Below are 12,080 nucleotides of genomic sequence, written 5' to 3'. Positions count from 1 at the left end.
CCACTGATTGTGTACACTTTAAGAGGGTGAATTTATGGTATGTGACGTATCTCAATAAGGTCATGCAAAATGTAAAGAATGACTAGAAAGTCGCATTTGAAAACTGTCACAGGAGTGTTAGCAGGATTTTCCAGGGGTGGGGGAGGTCCTCTGGTGTGCCGTGAAGAACTCTTAACTTCCTTTCCCTTCGGAACGCCGCTGCTGGGCCCTTGCTCCGTGGTAGGGGCGGCTGTGGCACCGCCAGTTCCGGGAGGAGCGAGGCCTGGGCCTCCCGGGGGAAGCTCCCGTGTGCAAGCTCCCGTGTGCCTGCTCAGCCTAGATTCTCTCAGCTTCTAAGTGAGGGAAGGTGTGAACTTGCCCACAGGCTCTCCGGGCGTGTGCTTCACCTTCCTGTTGAAGATGGGCTGAGTGCCGCTCTGGTCTTGTTTCCGGAAACTGCCTGGACCGGGTGTCACGGGAGTTCACGTACCTTGCAGAGATGAGTTTGAGAATGACTTTCTGAGGTCCTCAGATGTCTGTGAACTGTTTATTGGGAGATCACATTTTTGGAACACCGCGTATTCATCGTGACCGGCTAAATAAACAGTTTAACAAACTTTGGGTGAAGCTTCTCAGCATTAATTAGTTTTTGAGAAATAGTTGCTGGTGTGCAAAAATCTCTCCCTGAGTCTGCGTGCCGTCCGTACAGTATTAAGTCCTGTTAATAATGATTTCTCTGAGTAAATGCTGTCTGTCTATCTTCCTCTTTTCTGAGCAGCATCAGACTTTCTCAGCGGGAGAGATTTATTGAAGCTGAAGTCCAGGTTGAGCATCTGTTCAGAACCGCATGCTGCCCGTAGTTGTTCTGATACGGCCTCTCTGAGGTTCTTATAAATCTGCAAGAGGGGTGAATGTAGACTTATTTAAAGAAAGGTAAAATACGATAAATGACACCAGAAACAGTTTCATGTTGAAATATTTAAAGTTCAGTGTTGAATTTGGAGGAGAGAAGAAATCTGTGGGCAGGGCCTTCGGAGGCGGGCGTGAGCCGCGAGGATGGAGGGTGAGTAGGATGTGGGAGCCGGGGGGGAGGGAGGACCGGCAGCAAGCTGTCGGGGCGGTGTGCCCGCTGTCGGGGTGGTGGCGGTGTGCCCGCTGTCGGGGCGGTGTGCCCGCTGTCGGGGTGGTGGTGGTGTGCCCGCTGTCGGGGCGGTGTGCCCGCTGTCGGGGCGGTGTGCCCACTGTCGGGGTGGTGGCGGTGTGCCCGCTGTTGGGGCGGTGTGCCCGCTGTCGGGGTGGTGGTGGTGTGCCCGCTGTCGGGGTGGTGTGCCCGCTGTTGGGGTAGTGGCAGTGTGCCCACTGTCGGGGTGGTGGCGGTGTGCCCGCTGTTGGGGCGGTGTGCCCGCTGTCAGGGCGGTGGTGGTGTGCCCGCTGTCGGGGCAGTGTGCCCGCTGTCGGGGTGGTGTGCCCGCTGTCGGGGCGGTGTGCCCACTGTCGGGGTGGTGGCGGTGTGCCCGCTGTCGGGGCGGTGTGCCTGCTGTCGGGGTGGTGTGCCCGCTGTCGGGGTGGTGGCGGTGTGCCCGCTGTCGGGGTGGTGTGCACACTGTCGGGGTAGTGGCGGTGTGCCCACTGTCGGGGCGGTGGCGGTGTGCCCGCTGTCGGGGCGGTGTGCCTGCTGTCGGGGCGGTGTGCCCGCTGTCGGGGTGGTGTGCACACTGTCGGGGCGGTGTGCCCGCTGTCGGGGCGGTGTGCCCGCTGTCGGGGCGGTGTGCCGTCTAGTTCGCCACGCTGCATGCGGAGAGGAGTGAGGGGCGGGGTCTGAGGGGAGACGGGGCGCTGCCGGGCGTCCGTGGACGTTGGCATGCTGTGCGGGGCCCTGTGTAGGCCATGCGGAGCCGTTAGCAGGCCCGAGCGCACCCCGAGAGCCCCCGTGGGAGGCCGGGCCTGGGGCGACCGCGGGAGGGGGGCGGCGGGGAGACGGCAGCGGCACCTGCTGCTGCGGGGAGCGGAGGACCCAGGCCACCAGCAGCAGGGCCTCCTCCGGTGTTTATGGAAGAAAGAGCAGGAAAAGAGGAGTTCCGCAAGGGAAGACCGGGAGATAAATGCCCAGAAAGCCCTTTTGTCAGCGTTATGCGCCTTGTAAAGTTGTCCTACAAGCAGGAGAGCTGTTCGCTCTTTCGTTGTAAAGGTAAGGACATCCCGCCCCGTCGGCGTGAGCGTCTTGCGGAGCCCACGTCCCTGCGCTTCACGAGCCGAGCTCGGGCCCTGCTGCTTGGAGCCCGGCCCGCCCCGTCCACTGGAGCCCGGCCCCCGAGAGCATCGCCTCCCGGCCTCGGGGGCCTGCCAGTTTCCAGGGAGGTAGCGTCGCCCAGCTCGTCTCACCCGCTTCCTTCGTGTCATTCTTGGTCACCGCCCGAAGTACCAGCGTCTCTGACGGTCTCACGGCTTTCACACCGAGTCCGTCCACACCGCTCCACGTTGCGTGGCGGGAGGCCCCGCGAGTACTGCTCGCCGTCCGCCCCGAGCTCTCAGCGCCGGGCCGCGGGGGGACCTGGGCCGCGGGGGGGACCTGAGCCGTGGGGGGAGCTGGGCGCCTGGCTCTCACCCAGGCCGTCTGTGACTCTGCTGGGGCTCGTGGTGCATGTCCTCTTAGTATTGAAACATAAAAAGGACGACACAAGATTACTCAGAAAAATAAAAAGCAAAACCTATGTCTTGGTTTATATCATAACCTGTGAAGGTAGAACAAAGTGTGGGGAGATAGAGAGCAGGGGCACAATAGACAGCCCACGGGGTGTGGACAGATCACAGGGTGTGGACAGCCCACGGGGTGTGGACAGACCACGGGTGTGGACAGCTCATGGGGTGTGGACAGACCACGGGTGTGGACAGCCCATGTGGTGTGGACAGACCACGGGGTGTGGGTGGATCACAGGGTGTGGACAGCCCCATGGTGAGGAGACAGCCCATGGGGTGTCAGACACAAGAGGTGCCACCCGGGGGTGTGCATGTGCGGCCAAGAAGACGGACTTGGGGACGAGGTGTGGGAGGGTGAGGGGAGTGAGGGGAGCAAGGAGAGCGAGGCGCCCAGGTGGCCTGCCCCGGGTATGCGGGAAATAGGGGTTGAAAAATTGAGTGGATGTTGAGTGAGAATTTGTCACGAGCAGAGACCCGGGCTCGTGTTGGGGTGTTTCTCCAGCAGGTGGCCTTCGAAGCACACGGAGAAATCTCTGGAGGCTGAAAGGTGTGGGCGGGCTGTGGCTGTGGGGCCGGCGGGGAGGTGGGAGGCAGGCGGTGGGCGCTGCCCTCAGCTGCGGGGTGCAAGGTGGCGCCCCCGGGGAGGGCGGGAAGGGGCCGGGCAGCACTGCTCAGAGCGCTTCGGCCGCCTGGGGAGACTCCTGGGAGCTTCGGTCTCGGCAGGCGGGAGGAAACACGCCGGTGCTGGTGCCTCCTTCCCGGAGTTGACAAACCTGCCCGCGTCCTGTACCCCCACCCCCGGCGGGCAGTCCCGCCCCGGCCCCTGCTGAGCTCGTGGGTGCCCCCGTGTGTGGGCCCGCGGGCTGGGCGGGTGCCGCAGGGCTGGGGCTTGGTTTTCAAACCTGCTTGGTTTTCAAAACCAGAGACAACTGTGTTTCCTGAGAGGAATATAAATTTAAACGGTGGTGGTGTTTCCCCCGTTGGCGGTGGACACTCACAAGAAGTGGTTGCCTGTTTCATGTGGTTCTTTCCTAAATAATTATATTCAAAATTTCATTTCAGTGAATTTGGGCGGCTTGAAGGATCACATTAAGGAGATCCAGAGGTGTCGGCGTCTCATTCTTATTGCTTGTGGGACAAGTTATCACGCTGGTGTAGCAGTAAGTGGCTGCTTAAGATTTTAACTGATGTTGGATATTAGAAGGCGTCTGTAACATACCACGTGAAGTTCTGCTTTGTTAAAACACCGTGTTACCTTTTCATGTTATTAAGACAAAAATCAGGGCAGTTGGGGGCAGAAATGTTAAGAGCTGCTTGGAATTATTTATCAATGGAAGACTTGGATATACAGGTAGATGACCTGCAGTGACTTCATGGAAGGCAAAGTGTTTCTTTTTCTTTTTCTTTTTCTTTTTCTTTTTCTTTTTCTTTTTCTTTTTCTTTTTCTTTTTCTTTTTCTTTTTCAAGATTTATTTATTTATTCATGAGAGACCCAGAGAGAGGGGCAGAGGGAGAAGCAGGCTCCCTGTGGGGAGCCCGATGCGGGACTCAATCCCAGGGCCCCAGGGTCACGGCCTGAGCGGAAGGCAGACGCTCCACCCTTCAGCCACCCAGGCGTCCCAGGCAAAGTGTTCCTTACAGAGAGACTTCCATAGGAGCAGTCCTTAGGTTTTGCTTATCATTTCCTCGGCTCAGACAGATGGCTGGTAACATGTGTGAACCTCAACAGGATTTTACTGGGTAGGCACATTTCTGCAAACGAAGGAAGTCTGCTTCTCGTCAGACTTTGTTCTTTATTCTCTTGAAAGCTAATTCAAAAAAATTATTTAAATTTTTTACAATTTTATTGAGAAATAATAGACATACATCATTGTGTAACTTGAAGACGTATAGCTTGGTGGTTCGACTTAGATCTATCGTGAAGTGATGGCCACGGTAGGTTCGGTTAGCATCCATCTTCTCATAGAGGTACAATAAAAACAAGAGTAAAGGAAAGACATTTTTCTCTGTGATGAGAATTCTTAGGATTTACTGTCTGGACTCTCCTGTGTATCCTACACCAGTGTTTGCAGTCGTCATCCTGTCGTACGTTACAGCCTCGTGTTTGTTTATCTTATAACTGAAAGTTTGTACCTTTTACCTCCTTCCTCCAATCCCTTCCTCCAATCCTCCCTCCCCCAGCCCCAAATTCTAGTAACCACCAGTCTGATCCCTTTTTCTATTAGTTTTTGTTTTACATAAAAGATTCCACATATAGGTGAATCATACAGTATTTGTTTTTGTCTGTGATACTTGTTTCACTTAGCGTAGTGCCCTCAAGATCCATCCATGTTGTCCCAAATGGTTGGATTTCCTCATTTTTCACAGCTGAATAATATTCCTCAGAGTGTGTGTGTGTGTGTGTGTGTGTGCGCGCGTGTGCGCACATGTACATACACACCACAACTTTATCCATTCAGCAATTGATGGACCCTAGGTTGTTTCTTTGTCTTGGCTTTTGAGAATAATGTTGCTGAGAACCTGAGGGTGCAGATGGCTTTTCAAGTTAGTGTCTTCTTTACCTCTGATATCCACATAATCAGAATTGCTGGATCATATGGTAGCTCTATTTTTGATCTTTTCAGGATCTTCCATAGTGTTCTCCATGGTGGCTGCACCAATTCTCATTCCCACCCACAGTGTTCAGGGTTCCCTTTTCTTCACATCAACACAGTGTTTGTTATTTCTTATCTTTTTGATGATGGCTATGCCTACAGACATGAGGAGCTGTCTCCTTGTGGTTTTATTTATTTATTTATTTATTTATTTATTTATTTATTTTTAAAAGATTATTTTTTTATTCATGAGAGACACACAGAGAGAGAGGCAGAAACACAGGCAGAGGGAGAAGCAGGCTCCACGTGGGAGCCCGACACAGGACTCCATCCTGGGTCTCCAGGATCAGGCCCTGGGCTGAAGGTGGCGCCAAACTGCTGAGCCACCCGGGCTGCCCTCATTGTGGTTTTAAAGTGCATTACCCTAAGGACTAGTGATTTTGAGCATCTTTTCATGTACCTTTTGGCCATTTGTATATCTTCTTTGTATATAAGAAGATATACAAATGGCCAATTTTTACCTGTATATTCAGGTCTTTTGCCCATTTTTAAACTGGATTAGTTGTTTTTTTTTTTTTTTTCAGTTGTATATTTTGGATATTAGTCCCTTATCAGATAACATGGTTTGCAGATATTTTTTTTCCCATTCTATAGTGTGACTTTTCACTTTGCTGATGGTTTCTTTTGCTGTAGTTTGATGTACTCCCACTTTTTTATTTTTTACTTTGTTGCTTGTACTTTAGGTGTCATAGATAAGAAGTCAATACCAAGACCCATGTCAGGGAACTTAGTTCCTGTGTTTTTTTCTAGGAAGTCTGTGGTCTTAGGCCTTACTTTTAAATCTTTAATCTAAAATAAAATTAAATAAATAAATCTTTAATCCATTTCGAGTTAATTTTTGGGAAGCTGAAATTCTGTATCAAAGATGTGTGTTGGTTGTCAGTGCAGAAGTGCAGGAATATAATGTTCTTTTAGGCCAATAAATCAGATCCACATGAGGTTTTCTTATAAAGACGACATTTATAGTGCTGTTGGTGTCAATTCCCACAAGTACAGGAGACCCTTACACATTGGGTTTCTACTTCTAGAATTGATTCCAAAGTTTATGACATAGTAATTTTTTATTTGCTGGGTCAAAAATATCTATGATCTGTACTTATGGGAGCCAGTCATGTAACTAGTGGTGGAAACTGGCTGGTTGTCCAGCCCCTGCATCTCAGTTCTCTAACCCACCCACTCCCCAAATCACCTGGTTTAAAGAAAGTCTGTGGTGCCTGGTGGCTCAGTGGGCTGAGTGTCTGCCTTCGGCTCAGGTCATGATCCTAAGGTCACAGGATTGAGCCCCAAGTCCTTGCCTTGGGCTCCTTGCTCAGCAGGGTCTGCTTCTCCCTCTGCCCTTCACCCTGCTCATGCTCTCTCTCTCTCTCTCTCTCAAATAAATAAAATCTTTAAAATGAAAAGTAAAGTCTAGGTAGTATTGAAGGGGAGAGCTCTAAGAAAGAGCTTGTTTTGAACATAGGAAAAGAAAGGATGAATTAAAAAAATATAAATGAAGGGATTGGCCAGTTCCCTGCGGCTTAGTCTGTTGTTAATGAATGAGCCCTCTATTCAGAAGTAAAAGATTTGATTAAATGTTTCTTCTGATGCTAAACCTGAATTTTAGGGCAGAAATTATATGCTATGTTAGAATTCTCTAATTATGAAATTTGAGAAAATGTAAGGTTTGTTTTGTTTTGTTTTTTGGTAGCTGCTGAGATTACTATAATTAACAAACATTCAAAGTCCCTTTGTGGTTTATCATGCAAAATAGTGTCGTTAATTCTGTTCTATCTAGTTTTGTGGGTTTTTTGGGTGGGGCTCAAAATGAATGACACATACGCATAAATGTTTTGTTATTTAATATGTATCCTGAACAATAACCATCAAAATCATCCTAAGTGTAGTTTTCTTTTCAAAACGTTAATTGTGTCTGGGTTTTTACAGTGACCTACAATAGAATTTATAACAATATATTAGTCTTTTATGATGCAAATATGTCGTTCTGTGTATTCATAAAGAGTTGCTTCCACTGAAAGAAAAAGACATTTATTAGCACAGATAAACCTTGAGTTTACTTTTTTGGGGTATATTTAAAAATATCTGGTAAGTTGCTATTTGTATCTTTCTCTTTGAAGAATTTAATTCTAGTGTAACATTATAAACGAGAGGGTAAAATTTGATTTCTATTTGAAGGGAAATGTTCAGCATGTTAGGATCAGTAACCTATTTATGTATAATTAGTAAAATACATTAGTGGAAAAGATTAAGGTGTCAAACCAAAGTTACAGAACAAAACAGTTTAGTTTACTTTTGTGGACAAGAAAGTTAAAGGGATGTGAAGTAAGGAAACCTGTTCAGTTCCTCACTGCTGGAAGGAAGAATGCAGTGACAGGGCAAGAGATGGCTGGGGCCCTTTTCCTGCAGAAGCAGGTGGTCTCCTCCACCATAACTAAATATATGCACCTGTAGGGCCTAAAATTTTTGCTACCTAAAAGTTGTTTTTTCTATTATTTTAAATTTTCTGATGTTTAGAGTAGAAGAAATTGAATTAAAATGGAAATTAGTGAAAGAAGTGCTAAGGTGCTGTTTGCATAGAAGCATATTGCCCTCTACTTGGTCTTCATACTACACAGTTTGGAAATAGTGAGCTTAAGTAGGATTTCTAAAGTGTATTGATTTTTTTGGAAACAGTACCATTTATGAATACATAGTATTTCTGAAGTGTTTAATTTATGAGGTGTTTATGTATCTGTGTTTTATCTCATTTGAAATCTCTCAGTGACTTGGTATTATATGAATTGTCATTTCAAGATTAGGAATTGGGAAATTAGAGATAATATACAAGCTAACTCAGAACAGTGCTTTTTTCTGCTTCTCAAAACATTTTATATGTGCGGGTATATTTGCTTTTAAGAATACATGCATTGATAACTGCCAAAGAGACTTGTAGTAAAATGTTAACAGCACTTGTGTCCTGACTGGTGGGATTTTGATGATTTTTTTATGCTTTAATCAATACTGTTTGTATTTTCTAACAATGCATATGTATCATTTTCATAATCATAAAAAAATGAAAAGTGTACATTGAATTGAATCCAAGGAAGTCCAGCGAGAAAGTATTTGAAGCTTATATGACGAAGTTAACTTTTTCTCTGCAGACACGTCAAGTTCTCGAAGAGCTGACTGAGTTGCCTGTTATGGTGGAGCTTGCCAGTGATTTCCTGGATAGAAACACACCAGTTTTTCGAGATGATGTTTGCTTTTTCATTAGTCAGTCAGGTATGCTAATTTTAAAGACTTGACTATCATTCTAATAATTACAGCATGTCTTTTTTTTTTTAAAAGACTTTTAAAAAAAATTTTATTCATTTATTCATGATAGAGAGAGGGGGCGGGGGGCAGAGACACAGGCAGAGGGAGAAGCAGGCTCCATACAGGGAGCCCGACGCAGGACTCAATCCGGGGACTTTAGGATCATGTCCTGGGCCAAAGGCAGGCGCCAAACTGCTGAGCCACCCAGGGATCCCTAATTACAGCATGTCTTGGCAAAAATTGACATTTAAAGATATACAAGTATTACAGATGATTTGACAAACACAGATTTATTTTGATATTACATAATTCCTTATGAATTAGAAAATTAACACATTTTACACTTAAAGGGGTGAATTTTCAAAGACAAGGAAAGGAGAGCCTAAAAAATAGGAACTTACTATTAAAAGTTTTACAAATTTATTATTTTGAAATGCATACTTTTGGTTGTTTTTTTTTAAGATTTATTTTAGAGAGCATTGTGTGAGCTGGGTGTGGGGGAATGTGGAGTAAGAGAGAGAGAGAGAATCTGAAGCCGACTCCGCACTGAATGTGGAACCCGATGTGGGGCTTGATCTCATGACCCTGAGATCATGACCTGAGCCAAAATCAAGCGTCGGATGCTCAACCCACTGAGCCACAGGTGCCCCAAGGGCATGTTTTAAATTTTACTTAAGCAAATGATACTGACGAAAGTGTAGTCAGTTTTTTTGTTTTTGCATCTAAGAAACCGTGTCTGCTGACTGCTCTGTGACTTTTATCTTCCTGCTTTCATAGGTGAGACCGCAGACACCCTGATGGGTCTTCGGTACTGCAAGGAGAGAGGAGCCTTAACTGTGGGGATCACAAACACGGTGGGCAGCTCCATATCCAGGGAGACAGACTGTGGGGTTCACATTAACGCCGGGCCCGAGATCGGCGTGGCCAGCACGAAGGTAAGTTACTGACTTAGTTCTCTCACCTGTCTGATTGTAGTGCAGCTAGGACACCCTCATCCATACCTTATGGTTCATTTGGTAGCACTTACAGAGCCCTTACAGTTTACTAATCATTGTAATTGTTGTAAGGCTGGGTGGCCTGTAGTAGATAAAACACTGTTCCCTCCCTCAGTCCCATTAAAAGGGACAGAGGATCTAACATACATGCTGTCTGTTTCCATTCATCACTTACGTTCCTCTTGCGGGTACAGTGGGGTACATGGTAAGTGCAGGTCCTCTTCTTCTATTAAGTAGAGTAGGAAATTAGAGAAATAACAGAAACACCCAGCTTAATCCATTTAATTTTTAATTATTTTTAATTCTAATAATAATAAATTTTTATTTACATACTCATAGCTTCTAATACACATGCCTAAATATACACACTACCCATGAAAGTTTGTAAGAGGGTGCGCACTTTTTGGCATACAATCTGCCTATTTAAAAAAATTAAAATGAGTGTTATATGACAATATCTGCTTCTCTTTGGATACTGTATCTGTGGAGACTTAAAGCATCTTTTTTTTAAGACTTTTTTAAAAAAACATTTTATTTATTTATTCCTGAGAGACACAGAGAGAGAGGCAGAGACACAGGCAAAGGGAGAAGCAGGCTCCACGCAGGGAGCCCGACACGGGACTCGATCCCGGGACTCCAGGATCACGCCCTGGGCTGAAGGCGGCGCTAAACCCCTGAGCCCCCCGGGTGTCCCTTAAGACCTGTTGAAACTACTTTGCTCTTTGAAATTGGAATATGCATAGATTTAGTATTAGTCATAAAAATAGGAATCTTAGATCTATAAATGCAAAAGATGTTCTCTGTCCACAGTTGTAGTACTCTTTATGATTTCAACATTTCTGTTTTTTCTGCTTAAATGTAGTATTTCCTGCTGATTGTCTAATAAGATGCTTAGGTATCGGTGGATTTGATTCTAATTAAGGTGTGTGGAAGATGATGTACAAAACCACATTTGAATTTTTTTTTCCTTTTAAAGAACCTCAGAATTTTTTTTTTTGGAAAATCTGTGATTCTTATGTAAAAACTCTGAGTGAGGTTTTTTGTTTCTTGGTTACTTTGATGTTGCTAACACTGTAATTTACAGAAAGCTGAAACCTGAATTTTCTCCATGTGGTAATTAAAACATGTAAGATGTTTGTGCTTGGGTTTCCATTCTGTGCCTGAATAAATAACCAGCCTCCCTCAGCAGCAGCTTATGGATTTTTGGAACAGTATCCAGACAGACAGCTTTGATCAGGGATTGGAATTCCAGGGCTCCTTTATTCACAACACATGGTAGAACAGGGCTTCACCACGGGGTATGTGGGATATGGGATCACCAGTGCATGGATGCCATTGACTTACCTTTTTACTAAAATCTTTCTTGAACTGTGAGCTGTCACAGGAAGGACACTTTTTTTTATTTCTAATTCTGTTGTTCACAAAAACTTTAATTTTCTAAACATTTAATTATGATTTTCAAACAGTAAAGTGAAAGGAATTTTATATTCACACCCATATACTCCTCACCTAGATTGTACCATTAACATTTTTTCCCGCGGCTCTATGGAGGTATAAATTTCACCATCATAACACTCACCGATTTTAGGTATGTAGTTTTAGTAAGTTTGGCTGTGTAACTGTGGCCACGGTCCTGTTTTATTTTTTATTTTTTAATTTTTTTATTTTATTTTTTTTGTTTTGTTTTTGCACGGTCCTGTTTTAGACTAACTCACTTGAACAAGTTCCTCTGTGCCGCCTTACGGTCAACCCCCACTCCTGCTCGAGGCAGCTACAGTTGCTTTCTCCTGCTATCCTGTGTCATCTTCCAGAGGTTTTTTGTAAACGAGATTGTATAATACATGTCCTTTGTGTCTGGTTCCTTCTGTTTAACACGTGGTGAAACAAGGGTTTCACCGATGATGTTTTTGAGATTTTTTTCATGTTGTTATTTCTAGCAGTAGTTTTCTTTTTTGCAGGTCCTTTTTTATACGGTCTTTTTATTTTGAAATAACTGAAGGTTCATAGGAAGTTGCAAAGATAGTACAGACAAGGCCGTGTACTTCTCCCTCAGTCTCCCCCAGTGGTTACATCTTGTATAAGAAAATAAGCATCTTCTCATAGTACATATATTTTAATTAACTGCTTAAAAAAAATAGCTCCCTTGAAAATTTTAGGAAGTATGGCAGTTTAGTGTTACTTTAATTTTTCTTGAACTCTAAAGTAATTTTGTTTTCTTCAACTGCCTTAGACTTCCTGGGCTTGGAGTTATAAAAGTTTTGCAGTGCTTAGTCATAGACTGTTTCCGAATGGCAAATACAAGTTTATATGCTAATAGATGATCAAAGAAGTTCATCATTGGTCCTAATCCCTGACCCTGTGATGGAGCCAGCCCAAGAATTCTATAATCTTGATCATGAATCCCCAACTTTGCCTGAAAAACTATTAGGATTAGAGAGAGAGAGATGACTAAGTTTCTCCTAAT

General features: G+C 45.3%; 1 protein-coding gene across 3 annotated transcripts in view; it reads left to right on the top strand.

The window, feature by feature from the left end:
• GFPT1 (glutamine--fructose-6-phosphate transaminase 1) overlaps positions 1–12,080 on the top strand; it is a 55,702-nt gene that overhangs the window by 34,445 nt on the left and 9,177 nt on the right. For all 3 annotated transcript variants that reach the window (XM_072768685.1, XM_072768684.1, XM_072768686.1), the window contains 3 exons: positions 3,739–3,836; positions 8,468–8,588; positions 9,399–9,556. In XM_072768685.1, coding sequence (XP_072624786.1) covers positions 3,739–3,836; positions 8,468–8,588; positions 9,399–9,556 — 377 coding nt within the window. The remainder of the gene's footprint in view (positions 1–3,738; positions 3,837–8,467; positions 8,589–9,398; positions 9,557–12,080) is intronic.

This window comes from Canis lupus, chromosome 11 (assembly GCF_048164855.1).
Source record: "Canis lupus baileyi chromosome 11, mCanLup2.hap1, whole genome shotgun sequence".
In the NCBI taxonomy this organism is placed as follows: domain Eukaryota; kingdom Metazoa; phylum Chordata; class Mammalia; order Carnivora; family Canidae; genus Canis; species Canis lupus.
The sequence above is the reverse complement of the archived record's forward strand: the minus strand, read 5'-3'. Positions and strand labels throughout refer to the sequence as shown.